At 43.8% G+C, this 21,689-nt stretch overlaps 1 protein-coding gene across 1 annotated transcript in view; it reads right to left on the reverse strand.

The window, feature by feature from the left end:
- The window catches only part of LOC106585659 (voltage-dependent calcium channel gamma-5 subunit), a 35,657-nt gene extending 17,944 nt beyond the window's left edge, over positions 1-17,713 (reverse strand). The window contains exons 1-3 of the mRNA XM_014172111.2: positions 17,294-17,713; positions 6,433-6,672; positions 282-368 (exon numbers count right to left, since the gene is read on the reverse strand). Of these exons, the coding sequence (XP_014027586.1) occupies positions 282-368; positions 6,433-6,628 (283 nt within the window). The 5' untranslated portion in view covers positions 6,629-6,672; positions 17,294-17,713. The remainder of the gene's footprint in view (positions 1-281; positions 369-6,432; positions 6,673-17,293) is intronic.
- Positions 17,714-21,689: the final 3,976 nt, after the last annotated feature.

Consider the following 21,689-nt stretch of genomic DNA (forward strand, 5'->3'; position numbering starts at 1 on the left):
CGGTCATACATTCAGGAAAAACTCTTGGCTCTACATTTATGCCCTCCCACAACAGAACGGGTGTGTTTCTGCTGGGGACCAGAGCCCGTATTCCTAAAGCATCTCAGCGTAGGAGTGCTGATCTAGGATCAGATCCGCCTGTCCATGTTATCTTATACATTGTGATCTAAAAAGGTAAAACTGATCCTAAATCAGCACTCCTACTCTAAGACACATGATATGTCCCCAGAACAGAGGAAAATGAGACTGAGATGAGCGTACGACAAGTCTTCTTCACTTACTCAGCACACTAACCGTAGACTCAGACGTCAGCTGCACGTTGGTGGGCATCACATACTGAATGGTGAAACAACGGCCCTTCTCATCTCCTACAACACAAGCAAAGGAGAAGACGGCATTCATTAACCCTTTACTAACCCTTTACTACACCTTTAACATGTGAATACAAAGCCCACACACTAGAGGGCTCATCGCTAGAAAAGGGGGTAAGTAGAGTTAATCGATGGAATTGTGCAGGAATGAAATGGCATGACTGTAGATGAATAGGGAATAGACAGGAGAGAACTGTTGCATAGAGATGGGAATAGACATAGGAGAGAACTGTTGCATAGAGATGGGAATAGACAGGAGAGAACTGTTGCATAGAGATGGGAATAGACATAGGAGAGAACTGTTGCATAGAGATGGGAATAGACATAGGAGAGAACTGTTGCATAGAGATGGGAATAGACATAGGAGAGAACTGTTGCATAGAGATGGGAATAGACATAGGAGAGAACTGTTGCATAGAGATGGGAATAGACATAGGAGAGAACTGTTGCATAGAGATGGGAATAGACATAGGAGAGAACTGTTGCATAGAGATGGGAATAGACATAGGAGAGAACTGTTGCATAGAGATGGGAATAGACAGGAGAGAACTGTTGCATAGAGATGGGAATAGACAGGAGAGAACTGTTGCATAGAGATGGGAATAGACATAGGAGAGAACTGTTGCATAGAGATGGGAATAGACATAGGAGAGAACTGTTGCATAGAGATGGGAATAGACATAGGAGAGAACTGTAGCATAGAGATGGGAATAGACATAGGAGAGAACTGTTGCATAGAGATGGGAATAGACATAGGAGAGAATCTCTCTCTCTCTAATGCACTATGTAGGGAAAAGGGGGCCCATTTGGAACACAGCCCATATCATTGTGTCAACGATGACAAACACCATTATCAGTAACACTAGACAAGTCTAAATGATGTAGAGATTGCAGCAAATGGATTTAATGGTGTTGCACAACTATTGCTATAGCAATGATGGACTGCAGTAAAAAATGATTCTATAATAAATGGAATCAAATTAGACTGCAACTTTCAGACATACTATATGTTCATAAATACTATTCAGCTCTGCCCAGAAAAACATCATCCAAATTAGAGCACCATTTCCCAGCATTGTACCTGAAAATGAGTGTGGGCACTCAGATGACTGGTTAGGCCAGGAGGAGGACTTGGTGAACAGGTGAACCATTGTTAGATGGTTTGGTGGAATGAAAGGACGCGTTTGTACTTTTGTACAGTACCCCTACATGTCCAAAGCAGGCCCCCAGTTTCTGGACTGGAGCGTGAAGTCACTAGCTCTGCTGGTCTTCTACTGCATAGCAACCTAGCGCTGCCAAAAGCCCTGGTCTGCCCTAGAAAGCCTATAAAAATTCCCATCACCAGAAGGACCCAAAACATTTTTGGGGGACGTTTTGCGCTCTAAAATTAGTTTATTATGGATCACCTTCGATCCCCACTGTGAATTCTTTTAAAGTTCGCTACACATTAAGATATTTAGTCAAATACTGATCCATTCTGACTACTACATTTGTTGTCATACAGGACCATGTACTGACGCAGACCAATTACGGGCCGGCAGGCTACGAGGAGGTGCCATGCAAAAATATGACGCGCGGATGACGTCAGCACTATCTACTGTTTTTAATGTCTATGGTCCAAAGTCGATAGCTGGCTGATTTCAGTTTGTTCTAACTCAATAACAAATCCCCTTCATTTTTCTTACTTGCTATGAGGTGGTTTACTGGACTTCTATTAGGCATACTCCTGGACTAAAAAGCATGTTCAATCCTGTTTGCAAACTACTATAGCACCCTAGTCATAACATCATCTTCCTAGTCTCATGGGCATGAGAGAAGCGAGCTTCTATACAGTGGATTGACCAGAGTCAGTATAGGCACAAATCAAACAGAAACTGGGACCAACAGCTGCATTTAACACCACCACTCAATGGACGCTCAGCAGCAGCAATACTGGGCCTAACACAGCCCATTCACTCTCTATGGTGTAACGATGTATCGTAACAGTACGGAGTCAGATAGTGACAGACACACAGGGCCTAACTAACCCAACACAAGCCTAGATTTTCTGGGTCAAACAGAAGGCTAGTTGGGGCAGTTTAGCAACAAGGCCATTAAATCGCAGCTAAAACTTCAATGGAAGTTGGTCTTTTGGACCAGAACAAAACATCCGCTATTTAATCACCACAGAAACATGTCATGTTGACAGTGTGTTGCTTGAGGCTTTATGGAGGTCAAGATGGACACTGAGGGCAAAAAAAGACATGTTACATGAAAGTACCTAGGAGTGTGCTTTGTACCATCATGCCACTTTGTGATGCTTCCTGGAAAGTATAACGCTGGTGAAGGGAGAAATTAGCCCGTCCTCCCCATTCATACCTCCACCAGCCTTCACTGGTATAACGGCAATATAGAAACAAATCCTGTTTATTGTCCTCACAAATATTACTTAGCAAGTGCATGCATTTTAAATACAGTAAATGTTAGGTCACTAGTTTTATTCTAATGCACTGGCTACAGTTGATTGTGTCAGCCTCAGTATCCAGAGGCTACCTGGGGAGAGAGTACAGTACATCAGAGAGGAAGTGAATACCTGGTTTACTGCTCGGAAACACTTTGAAAGATGGCGTCGCTAAGAGAGAAAAGGGGTGAAAGTTAGTACTTCCTGCTTACACTTCCTGCTTCAAGCTCCCAGCATGCCTCAGTGCGGTGAGGGGGTGGGGTCAGAAGTGGAGGAGCATCCCTGTAATAGGGCACAAGGTAACCATGCAGGGTGGAGAAAAGCCAGTGTTAATTCCCCTTTAAACAAGGCTTTTCACGGTCAGAGTAGAAGGAGAAAGTGAACAGGGGTGTTGGGTTAGCTTGGCTAGTAGGGTCGCTACTGTGTCTTCAGAAAGTGGGCCAGTTTATGGACCTGCATAATAAGACAGGTGTTGTATGCTGGAAGGACGAGCGGCATGGCCAGCGCTGACGAACAGTTCAGCAATAGGACACATGGGGTAGTGACAAAGGAAATGTAGAAGAGCATGATTTTTCTCTGTCAGCGTCCTAGAGCGAGAGAGCAGCCAGGGTGAGTTGACAGGACAAGTAATGGTAATAACCCAACATGGGTAGACAGGGTAACTCAAGGACAGATTATTGGGATGCAGCCGGGAGGGAGTGGAGAGAGAAGAGGATGAACATTTGACTCTCAAGAGTGGGTCCTGTGACGGTCTAGTGAATCAGGACTGGAGTGCCAGCCTGTTTCTCCTCCTCGCCAACTTCCTGTCATCACTTACCAAAAACAGAAACAGACTGGCACCGAGGCCAGCTAGAAGGTACCAGTCATTAAACATAGAAACTGAAGTAAACACTGGTCAGTGTCCCTGAATGGTTAAGGGTTATGATGATCAAATCAAATTGTATTTGTCGCATACACATGGATAGCAGATGTTAATGCGAGTGTAGTGAAATGCTTGTGCCTCTAGTTCCGACAGGGCAGTAATATCTAACAAGCAATCTAACAATTCCCCAACAACTACCTAATACACAGAAAGCTAAAGGGGTGAATGTGAATGTGTACATGTAAGTATAGGGATGAGCGATGGCCGAGCGGCATAGGCAAAGTGCAATAGATGGTATAAAATACAGTATATACATGTGATATGAGTAATGTAAACATTATTAAAGTGGCATTATTTAGAGTGGCATAGTATAAAGTGACTAGTGATCCATTTATTAAAGTAGCCATTGATTGGATTTCAATGTAGGCAGCAGCCTGTCCGAGTTAGTGATTGCTGTTTAACAGTCTGATGGCCTTGAGATAGAAGCTGTTTTTCAGTCTCTCGGGTCCCTGCTTTGATGCACCTGTGCTGACCTCGCCTTCTGGATGGTAGCGGTGTGAACAGGCAGTGGCTCAGGTGGTTGATGTGCTTGATGATCTTTTTGGCCTTCCTGTGACATCGGGTGCTGTAGGTGTCACGGAGGGCAGGTAGTTTGCCCCCAGTGATGCGTTGCGCAGACTGCACCACCCTCTGGAGAGCCTTGCGGTTGAGGGCAGTGCAGTTGCCGTACCAGGCTATGACACAGCCCGACAGGATGCTCTCGATTGTGCATCTGTAGAAGTTTGTCAGGGTTTTGGGTGACATGGCCATGCAGTCGTGGGTGAATAGGGAGTACAGGAGGGGGCTGAGCACGCACCCTTGTTGTCCCCTAGTGTTGAGGGTCAGCGAAGTGGAGATGTTGTTTCCTACCTTCACCACCTGGGGGCGGCCCATCAGAAAGTCCAGGACCCAATTGCACAGGGCAGGGTTGACACCCAGGGCCTCCAGCTTGATGATGAGCTTGGAGGGTACTATGGTGTTGAATGCTGAGCTGTAGTCAATGAACAGCATTCTTACATAGGTATTCCTTTTGTCCAGATGGGATAGGGCAGTGTGCAGTGTGATGGCAATTGTGTCGTCTGGGGCGCAGTCCTTGTTAGCGGGCCGCGACAGTGGCACTTTATTATCCTCAAAGCGGGCAAAGAAGGTGTTTAGTTTGTCTGGAAGCATGACGTCGGTGTCCGTGACGTGGCTGGTCTTCTTTTTTGTAGTCCGTGATTGTCTGTAGACCCTGCCACATACGTCTCGTGTCTGAGCCGTTGATATATTTAGTCATATTCTTTCCATGGTTAAATGTGGTGGATCGGACTTTCAGTTTTGCGCAAATGCCGCCATCCATCCACGGTTTCTGGTTAGGGTAGGTTTTAATAGTCACAGTGGGCACAACATCTCCAATGCACTTCTTTATAAATGCACTCACCGAGTCAGCGTATAGGTCGATGTTGTTCTCTTAGGCTGACCAGAACATATTCCAGTCTGCGTGATCAAAACAATCTTGAAGCGTGGCTACAAATTGGTCGGATCAGCGTTGAATGGTTCTCGTCACTGGTACATCCTGTTTGAGTTTCTGCCTATAAGACGGTAGGAGCAAGATGGTGTCGTGGTCGGATTTGCCAAAGGGAGGGCTTTGTATGCATCGCAGAAGTTAGAGTAGCAGTGGTCGAGGGTATTTCCCCCGCGTGTAGCGCAATTAATATGCTGGTAGAATTTAGGTAGCCTTGTTCTCTAATTTACTTTGTTAAAATCCCCAGCTACAATAAATGCAGCCTCAGGATATATGGTTTCCAGTTTGCATATAGTCCAGTGAAGTTCCTTAATGGCCATCTTGGTGTCTGCTTGAGGGGGAATGTACACAGCTGTGACTATAACTGACGAGAAATCTCTTGGTAGGTATGCCTAAGGGGCGGGTAAGGGGCAACGTCTAGGTAAGGGGCAACGTCTAGGGCGGCAGGTAGCTTAGCAGTTAGAGCGTTGGGCCGATGGTTCTAATACCAGAGCCGACAAAGTAGAAATCTGACAATGTGTCCTTGAGCAATTTGCTCCAGGGGCGTCGTACTACTAAACTCTTAGAAAAAAAGGTGTTATCTAGAACCTTAAAGGGTTATTTGGCTGTCCCCATAGAACAACCTTTTTTTGGTTCCAGGTAGAATCCTTTTTGGTTTCATGTAGAACCCTCTGTACAAAGGGTACACACAACCCAAAGGGTTCCAAATGGGTTTTTCGGCTGTCCCAATAGGAGAACCCTTTTTGGTTGCAGGTAGAACCCTTTTGGGTTGTGTGTTCCAAAAGGGTTCTACCTGGAACCAAAAAGGGTTCTCCACGGGGACAGCTGAAGAACCCTTTTGGAACCCTTTTTCTAAGAGTGTATGGCTGACCCCGTAAAACCACACATTTCACTGTACCTATCTGGGGTTTGTGAGAAAGCATATACACACACACACACACACATACATACATACATACATACATACATACATACATACATACATACATACATACATACATACATACATACATACATACATACATACATACATACATACATACATATATATTTTATTGACCTTGACCTTACATTTGTGCCTGAGGGGCAACATCTACTCACCAAATATGAATCAGACTCTCCACATCTCTGACTGCAGGGACATATGTATCTATAAGCTGAACTGATCCTAGATCTGTACTTAAGGGGTAACCTCTACCCCTAACCAGAAACTTACCAGCTGTGAAGCAGACCCTCCAGAGGCCCGAGTGCAGGGACATGCGTAACTCGGTACTCTGGTTGAGGGGCAGGATGACACCCTCCTCTAGATAGAGCCAGTAGTCAGTACTGACAGCGACGCCCAGCAGGCCCAGGGCGCACACAGCGAACACGCTGCTCAGCACCGTCAACACCTTCCTGCCACACAGGGTCATACCACATCCACAACTGCAGGAGGCGCCACCGGCAGAAAGAGAAGCTGCAAGGAAACAGAGAGTATGGAGTTAGTGGAGAGTTAATAGAAAGTGGTCGGTGTCACAGTAGTCAATGATAAGGCCATGTCTATGTCCTAATGGTCAATTGTAAGGCAATGGCTAAGACCCAATGGTCAAGCCTGCGTCCCAGTTGTCAATTGCCAGACAAACTTGTAGGTAGTTTAAGCCAGGAGCATTACCTGGGAGGCAGCGCTGCCTGCCAGGCATGTCTCAGTGTGTCAAAAATGTCCCAGTAATCCTCCCTGCTCTCCTTTCCATCCTGACAACTAATCGGTGTATCATAGTTCAGTGTACTTTTATATTAGCGTATTACTTTGTCAGTTGTTTTGCTGTATTTTAGAAAATAGCCTAGTGCCCTGATCTCTCAAAATAAAAATAATTATTCAAATAACCATATAGTGTATTGTGGTTCATGAACATTGGGCTGATTTTGAAAAAGCTGAACTTGGAACTGCAGTTGTCGGTTTGGCTGTCCTCGCCTTGCCTCAGGGCCTAACCACATGCCACTAATAGTGCTGGGGAGGCCTGTGAATGACTCCAACACCTTACATTACTCCTCATATTCCTTAATTCAGCCCATCTGATTAACACAACATGATCCAGTCAAGACCGATCTGACTGACACAACATGATCCGGTCAAGACCGATCTGACTGACACAACATGATCCGGTCAAGACCGATCTGACTGACACAACATGATCCGGTCAAGACCGATCTGACTGACACAACATGATCCGGTCAAGACCGATCTGACTGACACAACATGATCCGGTCAAGACCGATCGGACTAACACAACATGATCCGGTCAAGACCGATCGGACTAACACAACATGATCCGGTCAAGACCGATCTGACTAACACAACATGATCCGGTCAAGACCGATCTGACTGACACAACATGATCCGGTCAAGACCGATCTGACTGACACAACATGATCCGGTCAAGACCGATCGGACTGACACAACATGATCCGGTCAAGACCGATCGGACTGACACAACATGATCCGGTCAAGACCGATCTGACTGACACAACATGATCCGGTCAAGACCGATCTGACTGACACAACATGATCCGGTCAAGACCGATCTGACTGACACAACATGATCCGGTCAAGACCGATCTGACTGACACAACATGATCCGGTCAAGACCGATCTGACTGACACAACATGATCCGGTCAAGACCGATCGGACTGACACAACATGATCCGGTCAAGACCGATCGGACTGACACAACATGATCCGGTCAAGACCGATCGGACTGACACAACATGATCCGGTCAAGACCGATCGGACTGACACAACATGATCCGGTCAAGACCGATCTGACTGACACAACATGATCCGGTCAAGACCGATCTGACTGACACAACATGATCCGGTCAAGACCGATCTGACTGACACAACATGATCCGGTCAAGACCGATCTGACTGACACAACATGATCCGGTCAAGACCGATCGGACTGACACAACATGATCCGGTCAAGACCGATCTGACTAACACAACATGATCCGGTCAAGACCGATCTGACTGACACAACATGATCCGGTCAAGACCGATCGGACTAACACAACATGATCCGGTCAAGACCGATCTGACTGACACAACATGATCCGGTCAAGACCGATCGGACTAACACAACATGATCCGGTCAAGACCGATCTGACTGACACAACATGATCCGGTCAAGACCGATCGGACTAACACAACATGATCCGGTCAAGACCGATCGGACTGACACAACATGATCCGGTCAAGACCGATCTGACTAACACAACATGATCCGGTCAAGACCGATCTGACTGACACAACATGATCCGGTCAAGACCGATCTGACTAACACAACATGATCCGGTCAAGACCGATCTGACTGACACAACATGATCCGGTCAAGACCGATCGGACTAACACAACATGATCCGGTCAAGATCGATCTGACTAACACAACATGATCCGGTCAAGACCGATCTGACTAACACAACATGATCCGGTCAAGACCGATCTGACTAACACAACATGATCCGGTCAAGACCGATCTGACTAACACAACATGATCCGGTCAAGACCGATCGGATTAACACAACATGATCCGGTCAAGACCGATCTGACTAACACAACATGATCCGGTCAAGACCGATCTGACTAACACAACATGATCCGGTCAAGACCGATCTGACTAACACAACATGATCCAGTCAAGACTGATCTGACTAACACAACTTGATCCGGTCAAGACCGATCGGATTAACACAACATGATCCGGTCAAGCAAAAGTCCAGCGGTATTACGCTATGGTGGTGTGACATATGCAACAGCTTATTGATGTTGATGCTCCATCAGTCATAAGCAGCACTGATCACTTGGTTGCATTAGCTGTTGCCCACGCTAGCCGGAAGCCTGGTTTCTTGGCATGCATGGGGATATGTGTTGAAAAGGCAGTCATTTTACATAATGAGTTGTCTGTTTACTGTCACTGGCAGTTTTCAAGTGGGAGTGTGTGAGAGAAATACCAATCTAATCAGGCTTTGTTTTTTCTCTCTTTGCATCGACTTGGGTGGCTTCGTGTGGCCTCACGACCCGTTGTATCACAGATATTGATAATATGGCCTTACGACCCCTTGTATCACAGATATTGATAATATGGCCTTACGACCCCTTGTGTCACAGATATTGATAATATGGCCTTACGACCCCTTGTATCACAGATATTGATAACATTTGCGCCTACGACCCCTTGTATCACGATATCAATAACATATGGGTACAAATGTATAAGATGAGACTAATGTATCTAATTAAAAGGGCTTTTGCATGTTCAGCGTTTCAAAGGACTGAGTCAGAGCCATTGGTGCGACAGCGGTAATGACTTGGTAATGTAAATATCTCATCTGACCTCTGACCTCATCTGATGACTCTGACATGTCATCTCTCCCACTACGGTTGACTCACTATGGTACAGCTATGCGTGTAATGACACTGGCCTATTCTATCATTACCAATGAACCACTTTTTAATTTGGACAATTAGAAAATCAATTACATTTAATTAGAAGTGGATGAAGGCAAAAGGTCCATATGCCTTCTCTTCAATCCAAAAGTAAATCTGAGCCATGTACCTCACTCAGAGGTGGAAAATTACCATTGGTCAGCTATCAGGAAGGAAAGGAGACGAGGAGGTGATAAAGTGATTGGGACACAGCCATAGACTCACCAGTCAATCAAATAGGACTTTTTTAGCACAAAGGTCCAGCATGTGTAAGCAATGAGGGGAAAGCAAATGAGGGCCATTATCAGGTAGCCAATCAGTCCCCATTCAGTAAAGCTTCGACCCACACGTCCACTTAGACATTAATACCAGCCTTTCAACACCGGTGGCTTCGCTAGCATGTGAAGCGCTAGCTTGCGCGTGACGCACAAGGCCATTCATTGACAGGCTACTGTGTTTTATCATAGGGCGGTTAACATTCGATGCTAGCATCCCATTGCGCTCATTACACCCACAAGGCATCATTACCAAACCTCTAAAAATAGAGATCTATCAAGGCAGTTTGAGCTTCAATGTATAGACACAATTACAGTTTTCTAAATAACAGAATTTGAAATGATAGATGACAAAAAGCTATGCCTAAATGATGGGACACTGAATGACAGAACACATACAAAATGACAGGACACTAAATCACAATACTGACAGAGCACCAAATGACAGAATACTAAATTATACAAAACATAATGACCGAACAGACTTAGAGACATCATTAGTCCTTGTGCGATCAGTCAGAAATAGTCTGTCCATATTAAAGTGGCTGGGGAATAGGGTGAAAGCGTGTGATTCTCCATTTCAACTGTATTTGGACGGTGGCGTTTGCAGGTTTTTCGGGCTCGCTGTCGCAGATGGGGAGACTGGTTGTCAGAGGGGCTCGACAATTGTTTGTATTGGGAGAAAATGGCCCAAGGCATGTGGAATGAACCAGAGACAAGTGGAGGCAGGGAGAACTTTGCCATGCCTGACTTTGCTACATAGTCACTGTCTGATGCTGGAAGATAAGGAGGCCTTTTAGGATTTGAACCAATATGGACCTGCAATACAGAAGAAATAGAGTAGAAATGTTCTCTTCATCTTTCAGTTGGGCATTAATGCCTGTTAACTTGTTCTATGAAAAGTGTCCAAACAGCTACTTCCACAGGAAGTTATTAGCAAAGATATTCTATGTTGTTATATTCATGAACTCTCATACCAGGAGAAAGCAACCAGTGCAGGGTGGTGTTGTTGACCTTTGGGTCATATACAAGTAAAAGACTAGGAGAAATATCCAGACAGACTTATCTTTTCTGCAGTGAAAATACCAGGCAGTTAGACTATCAAACTGCATTCCCACTTCTATCTAGTTGACGTCTAAGTGTCATGGTGAAATTGTTGCCGTCAGGGCAGAACAAATTCCTCTACCTCAACATGAAAATGAGAAAAAAAAACGAGAATATGAAATATTAATCTTCTCTTTGACAACTTATTTCCAATTCCCTCAGATGTCATTATCCTAGTGGTAGCAACCTTTTGAGGAGCCATTTGCTCTGCTCTCTGCCTAAGGCAGTCTGTTTCTCCTACCCAAAGGATAGCAAGATTAAATGCTTAACATCAGTAGTTAGTGTTTTTTTTTACATTTTGGAATCATCTGTTTTTTTTATAAGTTTCCTAGATTTGTATGGATCCACTTATGAGGGCTATTCTTAGGCATGACGCAACGTAATTAGAGCAGTAAAAATACATGTTTTGGCATACCCATGGTATACGGTCTGATATACCACAGCTTTCAGCCAATCAGCATTCAGGGCTCGAACCACCAAGTGTGTGCATCTGCACACACATACTGTACGCACACACACACACACACACATTTCGGATTAGATCAAAGGATACCCACAGCCAATAACCATTTAAATTCTCCATGTCCATTCACACGCACACACACAAAGAGATCAACAGGCCCCATTCAATCTACTATGAATACTAATTCAGTCCACACATTGTTCCAGCCCGTATGGGATTATGAACGGTGATTGATCCGAGAAAAACGGTCTATTGACCAATGTGTCTCATTAGACGTTCAAAGCTTCCAGGGCCCAAGCAGGGAGATCCAGAAAGCCCCATAGTCCCTCTTTGCATTTTCACAAACTACCTTTGAAGAAGATGGACACATCCATTCTGTGACTGGAATTCAATACGTGGATGAACACCCAACAGCGACAATCTAGTGAACCGTACTTCCTGTTTCGTGTCCAGCATTTTCTATTACTATAGAAACCTAACAGTCTTATTTGATAGCACCTGAAGACATTTTGACCATGCACATACTCTGGGTTCTGTTTATAATGGCAAGCAATAGAAATCTAAAAGGATTGTTTCTTATTAGACAAGTCCCAGTTCCGTTTCATTTTTCTCCGGTTGGTGCTTTATGAACATAACCCAGGTCTGTTCTGTGGTGTGTTTCCCACCACTCACCACTCGAGGGCGGAGTTCATTTTAACAGCGACTTAAAGCCAATTTATGCTTGATCCGAAAATGTGGTCGGAGGCTTCGTATGGAGGGTGTGACGCAATTGCATAGCCTCCAGAGGAATGCAGAGGCCAAATCAAAAGCTCCGTACTGCATCGCCGTGCACCTCTCAAACTTTGAAACAATGCGGACGGCTCCGTATTGCTCCACGTTGACATGATTGGTTGACGGCGAAACGCAAAAATAATGTTTGCTCTGACTTCTGCGGAGGCCGCATTGCAGTAAATGCTGTACCGCAACAGCAGATGTCAGATTGACCATGTAGCGCCATTTAGGCAGATGCGCACATGTATCTAACTGTCTCCAGTGGAATGGAACCCACTGCATCATCACTAAGGAAACTAGGTCAGTCAGTACTCTCTCTGTCCATTCAATTAGCATGCACCCAGCCTCCATTCAACCCAAAAACCAACTACCGTTTTTTAACACAACCGTCGGAAAGTCAATGATGGGGGGGGAAACCAACCTGCAATGAAACAGAACTCTGTTCCCAGAACTCTCACAGCCTCGTGGAAAAAGGGTTCATGGTGGTCACTGGTCCGGATCACATATGGAATGTATATGTTTAGTCTTTTGATATGTTTAGGCTAAAGTGTTATCCATTGGTTGTTTGGAGGAACCGCCCTTGTTATGATCTAGTGTCATTTGGGATTTGTAGAGAATTCTCTCAATTTAGACGTCATCGACTCTGTGTTTGTAGATGTTGCTAATAGGCTATACCTGCTCATTTTAATACCAAGCATTCTGAACATAGTAGCTCATGCAAATTCATCAGTATAAACAGCCAGTTGGGCTTCTATTACCCAACCGACTTGGTCCCGACCACCGAACGTGATTGTCACGCTAGGACCTGGTTATAATCCAACACAATAACGGCTGGAGTTACTCAAACATTTGACAGTAGTAGAACAGAAATGCATGTTAACTAAAATGTTTTTTTTTTTACATTATTTCTCTGTGACTGTCAAGGATTCGTCTGTACACTCCTTTCGTGAAAGTCACTGACCCAGTTTCCATGACGGCCAGATGTCGCTAAGCACCGTCTCCAGAGTAACGTGGCCTGTGTGTTCCACTGATGCGAGCGGGCGGTCAGTGGGGTGGACAGCATCAGAGGACTATAGGGCCCTGCGGACAGTGGCTCGACATGGGGGACACGACATGGGGCCATGGTGGAATCTAGCAGCTAGCTAGCCACAATCATCACCCTCCATAGCCCCTGTATATAGCACTAGCATACAATAGCATAGGCACTACAGGGCTGTGCAAACTCAGCCATACTCATACGTCAAACACAGTCTTCCTGATCTACAAAGACTCCCGGTACACTTCCCCAGATCATAAAGGTCATGTTATTTCACCTCTGCGCTCCCAAAACAACATTCCAATGGCCCCCCATCTAACTATTTCCACCAACAACAAAAAAGAGGGCTTAATTTTTTAACACAAACTCAACCCAACAGTTAAACCTCTGGAGACTCTGCAGAGGGCATCTTACCAGCCTAGAGTCTTTAGGGTTCGGAGGCAACAACGGACTGCCTCTGACTGAGTGCCTGGGGACAGTTCATGTCAGAACATGTTAATATGCTTGAGCAGTGCTTGCCTCACTCCAAGCCTTTTATGCTGCTCCAAAGGCATCTCCCTGACTGATCTCAGCCAGTGTTTCTTGGCTGTGCTCGCCTCTTCGGTCACAATTTATTCGTATAGTCCCGATTTTCCATCTGTAAATGCTCTACAGATGGTCATACTATCTGTTGATAAGCAACTGCTGGCTAAGGTTACAGTAAGGGTTAGGTTTAAGTTTAGAATAAGGGTTAGGTTTAAGTTTAGAATAAGGGTTAGGTTTAAGGTTTGTGTAAGGGTTACATTTAGGGTAAAGATAAGGGTTAAGGTTAGGGTTAGAGATAGTAGATAGTTAGTTGAAATTACCGCCTCTTCAAACACGGCCAGATCGTCAGCAGCCTGTCAATCAACTGGTCCAAAAATAAAATAAAAGAGGAAGTCTGGTGATCATTTTCTCGAATAAAATCTTTCAGATGACACTCCACCGTTGATTATGTCAGAAATCTATATTGGATCTGATCAAATGTATTTTCACTTAAATGAAGACACATAGATGAGTCTCTTTATACCTCAGCTGTATGCTACGAGGAACTCTCCCACAGTTCATCATAACATAGAGGCATACGTCATGGCGGTGGATGCGTTTGAGGGGCAAATGGCACAACACAGCCAGTTACCCGGAGAAATGGCACATTCTCTGGCCTTGTCATGAGACCAAGTACTACTCTCTCTTTAAGTACTTAACTTGGCCATGTGTCTTTTGTGTGCGGCACAATACTAAGGTTCCCACATTAAGGAAGACTGAATAGGCTAATGGGCCAGTCGGAAGAAACAGCGCTTACATGTAAGAGTCACGAGTCACTGTGTTATGACATGGAGGGAGGGAGGGACGGACATACGGAGGGACGGACATACGGACGGACACAGACAGACGGACGGACGGACAGACAGACAGGCTGAGACAGTGTAATAGTGTAAAGCGGACAGACAGGAGGACAGACTGCACAAGAAGAGGCAGACTTTGTGATATGAGACCTCCACCAGAAATAGAGAGAGCGAGAGAGTGGTATTAGCTCCCTGTCAAGCTGATGCTGACGCAGTGCCAGTGTACATCGGCTGTGAACTAGCCTATGGTAGCAGCCAGGACATTGGTCCGTGTTCATGACTGCCAGTCTCCAAGGCTACAGACTACAGGCATGTATTGGCTTGGCAGATAACAACTCATTTCTCTCTTACTTCATTATGACTTTTCAACAGCGATTTTAAAAAGTCGGTTTTATTGTATTCAGTTGTATTCAAAACGATAGTTAGTTAGTCTTTGATTATGACAACTATCATGGAATGACCTGGGGATGCAAAGGGAAAATCCGGCATACAAGGAACGCCTTTGTCACAAGAGTTACAGGATTGAGAAGGATTGTAAATAATAATCAACTGCAATTAAAGCACAAGACAAAATCACCCAATTTCTCATTCTGATCCTTGTTTTTGTTGATTATCTACATGAACGACACGCAGCCCTCTCTAACCTATCAGACTTTCGGCGGACAATACTGATTGGGACAATTCCATAATCGTGTGCCCATGCCACTAAAGCACACATATCATTACCATGTGCTGTCCAACTCACCCCTATATGCTCTGGAAATGGTTGGGTTAATGTGAGCCTTGCCTAACCTAGTTAACTCTACACGACAGAGGCCACTAGTCATGTGTTTACAAAGTACTCCGAGGGCCGAGGCTGCCTGCAACTCATTTGTTTAGGTGACTCTATACTCTATTCCATGGTGACTCTTTAGAAGAGGAAATATTTGATATCGCCCTTGCTGACAAATTCTTAGATTGGGCCTAATCATATCATATTTACAATGTGAGTAACATGCGTATGGGTTTCATGTTCGCCCCTTATGACAGACAGACTAATTAGTCACTGTGTATACGCATGCATTAGTAGAACATTTGCACATTTCATTTAGCATGAGCACTCAATTCAGTTGCATGTGCCTATAGGGACTAACATATTATTCTTAATGTAAATTCTATTCTAAAGTGCTATCCATCCAGCACACTCATTTAAGTGAAGCGCCTCCACAGTAAAGATAAGACATTTCTTAGTCTTTACCAGTCCCCCCAAAAAATGTAAATACAGGATTGTATTATTAAATATGTATTAGCTATGAGGTGCTGCACTTCAGAAGATTGCCAGACAAGGGGAGTAGAGAATTCAACAGCTACTTTAGCAGGTTGGCAGGAGGGAGGCAGGAAGGGTTTGATGGCTGCATGCGTCACATATACTGTAGGCCTATAGAAATGTTTTTGTTAAAAGTTTCCGCCAACTATTACTTCTAGGCTTTTATATAGTCTGTTGAGTTGTGGGAAATTGGCCATTCAGTCCCTCTCATAACCCAGCTATTACCAATATTGGTCCGGCACACAATGACTGGCTTTCAGCTAAGTTTGTCTACAACGTTTTCTATAGTGCAGAGTGCTTGGGATATTGCATTGCATTTTACATTTGATCATGATACAAAATAGACTTTACACATTTATAATGGACGACTTTATAATTGAATCTAAAGGCGCAAAGACTGAATCGTAAACGGACACACAAAGGAGTATCTAAACCATTACAATGTCCAAGGGCTACGTTTATCATAAAATTAAGTGGTCTCTGTACTGTATTGGCCCTTGAATACCTCGAATCGCTGTCCTTGGTCCTGAACTGGAAAAGCGTGGATGTATCCTTATAACAATAGAGATAGTTTTCGATCGTTTCAGGTTTGATCATAGTGATAGTGAAATATGCTATCAAACGTATTACAGCATCACAGATAACTCAAACCACCAAACAAAATCGATACTGACTCCACTTTCCACCGACGTCTGCCTGGTCACGCTCTTCAGTAATGCACTAAACCTAAAATAAATGACGAAGTGGGATGCGTTCAATATCGCTTCGCTTTTGCAATTTCAAAACGCTTTTGCAATTATATCTGTAGTAGCCCGCCAACAACGTCAATTCCAGACATATCTTTAAAAAACTAAACCAATGCTTACACATATTAGTTCATGCTGAAAATATCGTGCCCACACAGTCGTAAAAACGACCTGTTCGCATTCACATCTACATGGTAAAAAGTTGTTTATGGAAGTGTGAAAATAAAGGTTTTCCCGCCACATAATACAGGTATCTCCCTCCGATTAAACGCAATAGCTGACTAAACGGATTTGAATATTTAGACAGTGTTTATTGTATCATTATTCGACATTTACAGTTAAATGTTTTTTTCTTCTTCTAGAGCCTACATCACAGGAATAAGCTTACGCTTCTAAAAGTAAGTTACTTTTACAAAGCAGTGAGTGAAGAAAACAATATAGTATATCACGTGGAGACGTTGTTATAAAGAGCACTGTTTGAACACATTTACGGATAGCCTACTGAGACACTTCAAAGTGAAGGAAATAATTAAAATAAACATTGTTTACCTTCACAAAGAAGTCTCGTCGAGGAAAGCGCTCGTTTTCTTACAATACCGTTCCTCCCGTGTTGCTCTACACTTGTCTACTGTTGACTCCCGGAGATGCAGTGTGCATTGGATGTGTGGCGCGCTTAGTGCCCCGCAACAGGACAATACTCGTGCGCACTCCACTTCAGCCTGGCGCCAGCAGCTGGGCAGCGGCAGCCTTTTGGGGATATGGATAGCCTATGAAGCTTCACTGATTAAACAAAAACAAAGTTAGCTTTTGCGAAATGCAGCCTACAAATAAAGTCTCTCCTTTGGATAAAACAACGGTCCCGAGATTGGCATCCACAGGCTTCTCTTCCTTAACGTCAGGTCATTCTGGATTCGAGTGAGTTGAATACGACACAGCTGTTCAATCAAGCACCAAACCCACCACGAAGCTTCCATCATGTGACATTCAAGACACAAATGCCTGTGGGTGATTTCAGCATCATAACCCATTGAATTTAAATATATATATATATATATATATATATATATATATATATATATGGATAATATGATCATTTTAGTTTTTGGATGGGTAGCCAACGACCCCCAAAGTTTTAATTATTTATCATTATTGAACATTTTGGCTGATTATGATAGGGTATTTATGTGTGCATAAAATGTACAAAGCATTACAACTACATTTAGCACCGACCCCCCCAAAGAAGAGACATACGGTCATTTATCCAATTATTTACGAGCATATGGCCTATCAGTGTAGTATGCATAATTAAAAGCTGGCTGGAAAACGTTGATTGTCCGCATCTACATCCCTGATTACATCTCGGGTATTATATCGCCCCTTGCATTTCCCTCTCCACCCAAGGGAGAACTACTTTTCCTGGCGCAATTTGTTAGGCCTATGTATGTTTGTTCTGGCATCAGTGAAGCTGCGAACTGTTATTCCCCCGGTCTATCCATGTTCTTTCGAGTTTTCGCCATCAAAGCGTGGCTTTGGCAACATTTCAGGACCATGGACAGCGACAGAATTTACCCCACAGGCTGCTAAAATGTCGCTGATAAAAAATGTGTCCTAATGGATTATAAAGACCTCTATTAACGTTTTTGAAGTAACAAATTGCCGTGTTAGCAACAACCATATAAATAGAATTGAATGGAATTCTAATTCTATAACTCAGCACCAGCAATCTTTCAAACCCACTGCTCCCATTAACCCCCCATTATGGACATTACAGAACCACTATGATTCATCCCCATCGTAGCTGAACATTAAATATGAAGCACCCAGCTTCACCCTATTCCCTATATAGTGCACTAGGGCCCTGGTCAAAAGTAGTGGACTATATGCGGTTTGGGATGCACCCTGCGAGTGTGAAGGGGAGAGAAGGTCAAGGTTGTTGTGTTCATAATTGGATAAATAGAGAATTAGAAATGTTTTGGGGCTGGTTCTCAAACCAGTGGCTCACTAAATGAGATTACACACTCTGGGGAAGAGGAGTGGCTGTCACTACACTCTGGTAACACGAAACAGGGGTTGTGTGTGTGTGTGAGTGAGTGAGACAGAGAGATTATTGGTAGAAATTATACTATTGGTAATAGAAGGGATAGTTGTGGTATTAGTGTAAATAACAGTGGCAGCATTCATTTTAGTAGTAATAATAGTTGCGTGTTCTTTTTCATGTTTAACCTATTATTGATTATACTTTCTATTACTATCCACTGTTATCATTCTAGTGTTATTTCTATTATTCCATTACAATGTGAAGTATATTGAATACATTGATGGTTTGCTTCTCATGCCAATAAATGCATTTGGATTTGAGAGAGACCTTTTAACAAGTTCCCTGAACATACAGCACCATTGTTTTCACAGAGCTTCCAACACTCCCACTAGAGCAATGAACACACTTTAAGAGCTCCAGGCTATAGCAGCTCAGACGCTGAGCAGACATCCCTAATGGTTACCGATAGAGTAAAGCAGACAGTTCATCAGATTCAGACTCAGGAAAGCCGTTGACACAATGATATGGGCTTGCGTTCCAAACGGTACTCTTTTCCATACATAGTGGACTACTTTTGACTAGAGCCCTACGAGCCCTAGTCAAAAAGTAGTGTACTGATTCTGGTGCCATTTGGGACGGGGCCATGACGGCTTAATAAGGCAGCGAGGGATCCCATGGCTCTTCATCACTAGCCTTATAGTAATTAAATGATACCAGAGTGACAGCAAATACTCTCTTATTGAAGAGGGTTAATTGCTGTTAAGATGTAGAGTGATAATGAGAGAGAGAGTGTGAGGGGGGAGAGATTCAACAAATCTAATGGCAGCTCCTCTCCTGCCCCCCCACCCACACCAGAGTGCTAAGATGTCATGGCTGGGTGTTGCTTTTTATGTTGAAACTAATAAACATTGAAGAGCTTGATGTATCTTTGTACAATTTTTGTGTAACAGCCTTTGGCCTCTTGAGGGAGAGAGAGGAGAGACAGTGAGCTGTATGTTTCCATAGGACTATCAGTGGGCTTTTTGCTCATTCAGGTGAAGTCATTGTAACGCCATGTATAGTGCAGTGTATTCAGAAAGTATTCAGACCCCTTCCCCTTTTCCACATTTTATGTTACAGCATTATTCTAAAATTGATTAAATATTTTTTTCCCCCTCAATCTACACACAATACCCCATAATGACAAAGCAAAAACAGGTTTTTAGAAATGTTTGCATAAGTATTCAGACCCTTTGCTATGAGATTCGAAATTGAGCTCAGGTGCATCCTGTTTCCATTGATCATCCTTGAGATGTTTCTACAACTTGATTGGAGTTCACCTGTGGTAAATTCAATTGATTGGACATGATTTGGAAAGGCACACACCTGTCTATATAAAGTCCCACAGTTGACAGTGCATGTCAGAGTTAAAACCAAGCCATGAGGTTGAAGGAATTGTCCGTAGAGCTCTGAGACAGGACTGTGTGGAGCCACAGTTCTGGGGAAGGGTACCAAAAAAATTCTGCAGCATTGAAGGTCCCCAAGAACACAGTGGCCTCCATCATTCTTAAATGGAAGAAGCTTGGAACCACCGTCCAAACTGAGCAATCAGGGGAGAAGGGCCTTGGTCAGGGAGGTGACCAAGATCCCGATGTTCACTCTGACAGAGCTCCAGAGTTCCTCTGTGGAGATGGGAGAACCTCCCAGAAGGACAACCATCTCTGTCAGAGGGACCATCAATCAGGCCTTTATGGTAGAGTGGCCAGAAGAAAGCCACTCCTCAGTAAAAGGCACATGACAGCCCGCTTGGAGTTTGCCAAAAGGCACTTAAAGGACTCAAGATTATCTGGTCTGATGATACCAAGATTGAACTGTTTGGCCTGAATGCCAAGCGTCACGTCTGGGGGAACCCTGGCACCATCCCTTTGGTGAAGCATTGTGGTAGCAGCATCTTGCTGTGGAGAGTAAAGGGTCTGAATACTTATGTAAACGTGATATCAGTTTTTTGGGGGGATACATTTACAAACATTTATAAAAAACAGTTTTTGCTTCGTCATTATGGGGCATTGTGTGTAGATTGATGAGGAATCCATTTTAGAATAAGTCTGTAATGTAACAACATTTGGAAAAAGTCCAGGGGTCTGAATACTTTCCGAATGCACTGTATATCTGTTTGTTCACAATATTTGAATTTCATCCCTTGAATTGACCGAATTGAAGTGACATGAAATGCATGTAGCTCCTTCCACCTCATTGATTGGCCCCTCAGGCACCGTGGAGCCTGGTAAGACGTTCCGTAGATATCCGCTCTGTAGATCCGCCTCAACGCTGCAGTTTCTGATAAGTTCTAACAGATCTGACCCTTACACCATAGTCCTCCATCAACACCAGCCTGTCCTTCAGTCTACCCAGCAATGGAGCTGATAATCAACCTACTCACACATCTGCATAAGGTTTGGTGTACAGTACTCACATGTCTGTCTATGTCTGTCCGTGCCACATCAAAGTTGATTTGTCATGATGCACAGGATATAGTGTAGCGTACACAGTACAAGAATATGCTTATCGCAAGCTCTTCCACAAATGCACGCACACAAACACAGATATGAAATTATAAGTATTAAGTACACAAACATTAGTGAGCAATGTCATTACCTACCTACCTACAGTGAGGGAAAAAAGTATTTGATCCACTGCTGATTTTGTATGTTTGCCCACTGACAAAGAAATGATCAGTCTATAATTTTAATGGTAGGTTTATTTGAACAGTGAGAGGCAAAATAACAACAAAAAAATCCAGAAAAACGCATGTCAAAAATGTTATAAATTGATTTGCATTTTAATGAGGGAAATAAGTATTTGACCCCCTCTCAATCAGAAAGATTTCTGGCTCCCAGGTGTCTTTTATACAGGTAACGAGCTGAGATT

The sequence above is a fragment of the Salmo salar genome, chromosome ssa02 (assembly GCF_905237065.1).
Source record: "Salmo salar chromosome ssa02, Ssal_v3.1, whole genome shotgun sequence".
Lineage (NCBI taxonomy): Eukaryota > Metazoa > Chordata > Actinopteri > Salmoniformes > Salmonidae > Salmo > Salmo salar.